The 6,321-nt window shown below is 39.3% G+C and overlaps 2 protein-coding genes across 2 annotated transcripts in view; both read left to right on the plus strand.

Moving 5' to 3' along the window:
* Window positions 1-2,250, plus strand: part of SIRPB1 (signal-regulatory protein beta 1) — a 40,744-nt gene extending 38,494 nt beyond the window's left edge. Inside the window, exons 5-6 of the mRNA XM_010836527.1 lie at window positions 31-130; window positions 760-2,250. Coding sequence (XP_010834829.1) covers window positions 31-122 — 92 coding nt within the window. The 3' untranslated portion in view covers window positions 123-130; window positions 760-2,250. The remainder of the gene's footprint in view (window positions 1-30; window positions 131-759) is intronic.
* LOC104986091 (tyrosine-protein phosphatase non-receptor type substrate 1-like) overlaps window positions 1-6,321 on the plus strand; it is a 123,802-nt gene that overhangs the window by 72,971 nt on the left and 44,510 nt on the right. The window lies entirely within an intron of this gene.

Raw genomic sequence — 6,321 nt, forward strand, 5'->3', positions numbered from 1 at the left:
TAATCATTCCTCTTGTCCCCTGATTGCCAGGCCCAGAGATTCTCCTGGCAGTTCTCCTCCTCAGCCCCAAGCTGCTGCTGATGGTCAGTGTGTCTGTCATCTTTGTCCACAGGAAGCATTGAGCCTGACTGTAAGTTGGGGTGGGAGGGACGGCAGGACAAGATCTGTCCTCCAAGACACAAGGTCATCAAGGGGACAACCTGCAGGTCACACAGGGTCAGAGCCCACATGGAGTTAAGAGGTGACACACCTCTCTCAATACCCTCAGGAGTATCCTGTTTCCTTCTAAGAGATTCCCAACTCCCAGGGGGTGTGTGAAGTCCTGGGGGATGTGGGCTGGACTTGGGGTTTTCGTCATCTTAGCAGTTCTATGGAGGAAGTAGCGGAAAAGTGCTATATTGAAGGGAAGCTGAGTGGAGCACATTTCTACATCACTTGAACTCTAAGGCATTTGGGGGCAAAAGGAATCCACGTTTTAGTAAAGTTGAGAAGTCCTTGGTCAGCTGTTCTGAGGGGTGTCTTGCTCTGATTCTGTGTGTGATGGAGTGGAAGGGCTGGAGAGGGGGTACCAGCACCTGGGGAAAAGGGGAGGAGTCCGAGGAGGCAGAGTCCTATCTCAGGGACTACCCATCCTCTTAGGACAGGCATTCAGGAGGAGAACACCTGGGCATGTGGGAAGCATGCAGGAAGATGTTTTGATTGATGAGCAGATAATTAAGGATCAACATGTTTTCTACCTCCCTCCTTCCTTGCTACTAGGTGCCACCACAGCCTCTACAGCCTCCTTCCCTCCTTGAGGGGCCCAGCCTAAGAGAATGACCAGCTGGTATGTTCCATATGCCTCCGCTCCATGGAGACCTGCATACCTGCTCCTGAGCTCCTTCCCACAGTCCTCGGTGTTCCTTGGGTCTTCATACGTGGTCTTGAGCAGGGGTCACGGAAAGTAGCTCTGGGCTCTGACTCAGGACATCTTCCGGAAATGTGAGAAATAGATCTACGCAGACAGGTTATCTCTCATCCTTCACCTCTGACTTGCATGACTACACATTAATGGACCCTGTACTGAGGAGTTGCTCTGTTCTGGATTCCTGCTTTCACCTAACTCCTCATCCTCTGAGGTTCTCTATTTCCTCTTCAGTACAAATATTCCTCATCTTTGTTTTAAGAGAAATTACTCTCCTTGTCCATTGTCTAAATGGCCCACTTGTCAAACCTGGAAAGTAGTCTCCCCTCTTCTCTCTGTGGTGGGAAGAGGAGTTTTTCTATTATTGTGCATCTTTCTCAACCCTGTTGCTCATAAAACGTACCATGTCCAGAAAACTGGAGCCATCATTCATTTATCTTTCTTTTATAGCCGATATTCAAAATGGTTATGTTCAGTGGTGAGATGGTAAATCTTTAATAACTGACTTTTAAAAGAAAAAAAAAGGGAGGGTATTGGGAGAGTGGGGAAAAAAAGTTAATTTTATTTATCTTATAAATCAATTTAAAAAATTATAAGGGGATTATGGATGAATTTACTGTTTGTGGGTTTTCTATATTTCAAAAGTAGAAACCTGAAGAATTCCTGATGAACACATCTAGTAGAGATGCTTGATTACTGTATCCTGACACTTCTGCTAATACCAGGGGTTCTGATGAATTGAAAACAATGTACACCAGTAAAAAAAAAAGAAAAAAAAAAGCTTGATTGATAGTACATTACAAGTTTTTGGTGTACATACTCCCAATGTGGCTAATTTCAAGTTAGCAAAATTAACAACTAGCTTGCAAAATTCCTCAAAATGTAAATATCAGCTCTCATCAGTCCAAGCCTCCTCTAGCACACCACAGAGCTCTTTCCAGTGGGTAAGAATCTGCCCATTCTCATGCCCATCTCTACTCTCTGATCCCAGACATCATTCTTTCTTCCTGCACCGTTGCTATGGTCTCTAACTGGTTTTCCCATTTCAGGCACAGTGATTCTCTGGAAATGTCAGTCAAATCCTGTTGCTCCTCTGCTCCCTTCCTTCATATACCTGCATGGTTCATTCTCTCTTCCTACAGATCTCTGCTCAAATGTCACTTTATCAAAGGCACCTTTCATACACCACCCCATAAAAAATATCGATTCCGTCTCACCCTGGCATTCCATGCCTCTTCACCTGGTTGATTTTTTCCTGAGAACTTTTTACCATCTGATGTAGGAAGTGCTAACTGTGCATCATAGAGAAGGACCATTAAAATGACTATGTACGCTGAATCATGGACAGTGATCTCAGTAATCAATGGGAAAAATAATTTATTCTATGATCTTTAAAATTTACTTTCAAAACCTTAAAAACTACCTTACTGTCATCTTTAAATATATGGAGAAATTTTTTTAAAGTAAATCCAATAATATATAGTTTGACGAATTAGAAACACTGAGAATTAATACAACTTATTTCTTTATAAAAACTTATCCAAAGTGTTTGAACAGTGCTTGACTTCTTCTTTTTGTATAATTTACAATGATTTAAGTCAATGTATGGCAAAACCAATACAATATTGTAAAGTAAAATTAATTAATTAATTAATTATTTTAAAAAAGAGTATCTTTTTTATGACTTGATGAATTATCAAGCTCCTTGCTATGTTTGGATCAGTTTTGGACATGATATGCCTTGTACTCTCAGTGCTGTGAAATCTTTATGAGACTTTGTTTAACTTGCTGATCTCACTTCCTCTGGGATATCTTCACTCTTGGTCCCTCACCACCAGTTTCCTCATTTACGTGGTAAGCTGGCCTTCGCTAAGTTCTTCTCACTGCGTATATCTGAAATTTTTCTAACAGTATAAAGTTACTACTTCCATGGTCAGCTATTTCTTCTGTAATCCATTAATTTTCAGTTTGAACATAAGTTTCAGCATCATTTTTCATCTCTTCATTGCACTTTTCATTTTTGCTGCCAATTCCTTTTTATGATTTTTTTTTGTAAATGTCATGTAGATTTATCATTAGGCGAGGGGAGACAACACAAGTACATATTTTGATGTTTCTGCCTAAACTAACAGAGTAACAGTGGCCAATAACTAGACGTTTGAAGAAAGGACATGATGGATATGGATTACAATGAGCATCTGTTAGCACATAGTGATTTGTGGTCTGCAGGACAGTTAGCAGCAAAGTTGTACTTTATGCAATTGCTCACAGCAAATTTCCTGTGGTAAATGACATCTGAACTGTGTGTTGGGGGATTGGTGCTATTCAACTAAACTGAAATTCATGCACCATGCAAAATGTAATGTTTCTTCCTCAAACAGAACGTCAGTTCTAATGAGAAGTGACTGAATCCTCAGTTGCCAAAACAGTGACTGCAACATACTAGGCTGTTAATATTTAATTTAATAAATGATTGAATTAGTTTTTACTAGATACTGATTTCAAAATAAAAATTACCTAAGTCAGTCACTTGGATTTTGTGTTTTAAAGTCCTTTCATCAAAGGCTAATCTCTTCTTGTGTTCAGAAATCCTATCATCAATTCAATATTCTTCAGAAAGCAAGAAATTTAAAAACCAAAAGAATACAGAAAAAGCAAAACTATCATTGATTGGAGTTTGTCAAAGGGGCTCAGAACCAACGAAAAGAGGTGTTAATGGTCAATGATGGAACAATTTGAGCAACAAATATATAAAGCATTGGAGATACATATGTATGTGTGTATATATATATATATATATGCACATTCTGAATGTTTTCGTCCCCTCAAAACTCACATTTTAGAATACTATTGCCCAAGGTGATCCTGTTACAAACTGGCACATTTGGAATGTGATTACTTTATGAGGGCTCTCCATTCATGCATGGGATTAGTACCCTTGTAAAAAGACATCCAGTATCTTAGCATCTTCTGCCATGTGAAGATACAATGAGAAATCTGACATCCAAGAAGACCCTCACCCAATCATGCTGCCACCCTGACCAGGTACTTCAAGCCTCCGTAACTATGAGCAATAAATTTCTGCTGTGAGCTGTTCAGTCTGAGATGTTTCATTCTGTGCACATGTGCTCAGTTGGGTCTGACTCTTTTCGACCCCATGATTTACAGCCCAGAAAGCTCCTCTGTCCATGGAATTTTACAGACAAGTTTACTGGAGTAGGTGGCCATTTCCTCATCCAGGGGATCTTCCTGAACCATGGATTGAACCTGAGTCCTTTGCATCTCCTGCATTGGTATGTGGATTCTTTACCACTGAATCACCTGGGAAGCCTTGTGACATTTTGTGACAACGGCCCAAATAGACTAAGACAGATGATAGCCCAAGTTATAAAAGAAATATATATGAGCCAATATTGGTATAAATAAATAATTTAATATATTAATAAATGGAGGAAATTTTTATTAATTAATTTTAATTGTAAAATTAAATTGTAAATTTAGTTACAATGTTGTGATGTTTTTTGCCATCCATCAACATGAGTCGGCCACGGGTATACATGTGTCCCCCTCATCCTGAACCCCCCCACCTCCCTCTCCAAAAGTTTTCTGTGCAGAAAAGTCCCAAGAAATTTATGTACAAATAGATACTTCAGTCTAAAGAAGGGAAAATCAAGTTCACCACTCCTAAAGTATGGGCTACACTTGGTAACTCCCTTCCAAAGAAGACAGAAAGAAAAGAGGAAAAAAGATAACTTCAAGGTAGGGAATCTAACAAAAATAAGTTAGCCAGGTCAGCAAGAGTTCATCACCAATCAGAAATCAGTATCAATAGGCATAAGTCATATAGATTTAATTTTAAAAAATCCTACTTTTCCTCTGGGATCTTCTTCCCTGAAGCCCTTAACCCTAGTTTAATTATGAGCAATGTATTGGACAAATTGCACTAATACTAGAGAGATTTCCGATAACACATCTGAACAATATTCATTCAAAAACAAGGAAAGTCAGAGGTGTAACAACTGAGAATAACCTAAGGAGACATGACAAGTAAATGTGTGCAGTATCCAGCATGGGATGTTGGAAAGGACAAGAACTTATGGAAAACTTAAGGAAGTCAGGTATAGGCTGAATATTTGTGTCTCTTCAAAGTTCACATATTCAGATATGATCCCTGAGATGATGGTGTTCAGTGGTGTGTCTTTGGGAAGGAATTAGATTATGAGGGTAGAGCCTTTTCCCAGAATGTCACATTGTTGGAATCATGAAACATGTAGATTTTTGCTTTCAGTTATTAATAGCATTTAAGATTCCTCCACATTATGTCAAGGCTTGAGAGCTCATTTTTAGTTCTGAATAATATTTGTTTATCTGGGTTTATCAATTTCTTTATCAATTCACCTACTGAAGGTCATCAGGGTTGTTTTCAAGTTTTTGCAAGTATAAATAAAGCTGCTATGAACTTTAGGGAGAGTCTTTTCCAGGTCTCTTCCCAGTTGGTACCTCAAATATTCCTTGAATTGTAGATGGCATTCCCCTGTGTCTTAACACTGAAACCATGTACAAGCCCCTGTGGTGTCCTTGTCTCTTGAAGTAAAATGTTGACTCAAGAGTTAATGACTGGGAAATGTGAAGATGTAGAACCAAAGAATAGTTGATAAGCTGGGGGACTGGTAAAAATGTAGACTAGGATTCTGCCACATAACAGAGTCACTGAACTCCCAGTTCCCAGAAAGACGTAGAAAAAGGCCTGATACACATTCCTAGTTGTTTTTACAGGAAGCAGACCCCCATTCAGATGCAAACTGTTGGCCACAAGAACATAGACCCTCGACTGATTGAAACCAGAAGGTTGATGCTGCTTGAAACATCACCGTGATGCCAACCAATCTAAGAAATGTCCATGAGCTGATCACACTCTGCTCCATGAACACTATAAAACTCCTCACTAACCTCTCCAGGGTGGGTGCCTGGCAAAGCAATAAAATCTACTCTCTTCTAATTCACCCCAAACTCTGTCTCTGTGTCTCTATTTGGCACCAGTGAAAAGAGGCCAGGTTTTGGCAACAACACCATCTTCTTTCTGTGAATGACCACTAAGATAAGTTGTGCCTGAACTCCTGATTCACATAAACTATGAAATGATGGACTTGTGTCTTTTAAGCCACTGTATTTGTGGTAATAGGTTATTCAGCAATAGAAAACAAATGCAATAAATTTGAGAAATCTGTCAAAGCCCAGAGATAAATCCACGCACATATGGACACCTTATCTTTGACAAAGGAGGCAAGAATATACAGTGGATTAAAGACAATCTCTTTAACAAGTGGTGCTGGGAAATCTGGTCAACCACTTGTAAAAGAATGAAACTAGAACACTTTCTAACACCATACACAAAAATAAACTCAAAATGGATTAAA

The sequence above is a fragment of the Bison bison genome, unplaced genomic scaffold, assembly GCF_000754665.1.
Source record: "Bison bison bison isolate TAMUID 2011002044 unplaced genomic scaffold, Bison_UMD1.0 scf7180017864063, whole genome shotgun sequence".
Lineage (NCBI taxonomy): Eukaryota > Metazoa > Chordata > Mammalia > Artiodactyla > Bovidae > Bison > Bison bison.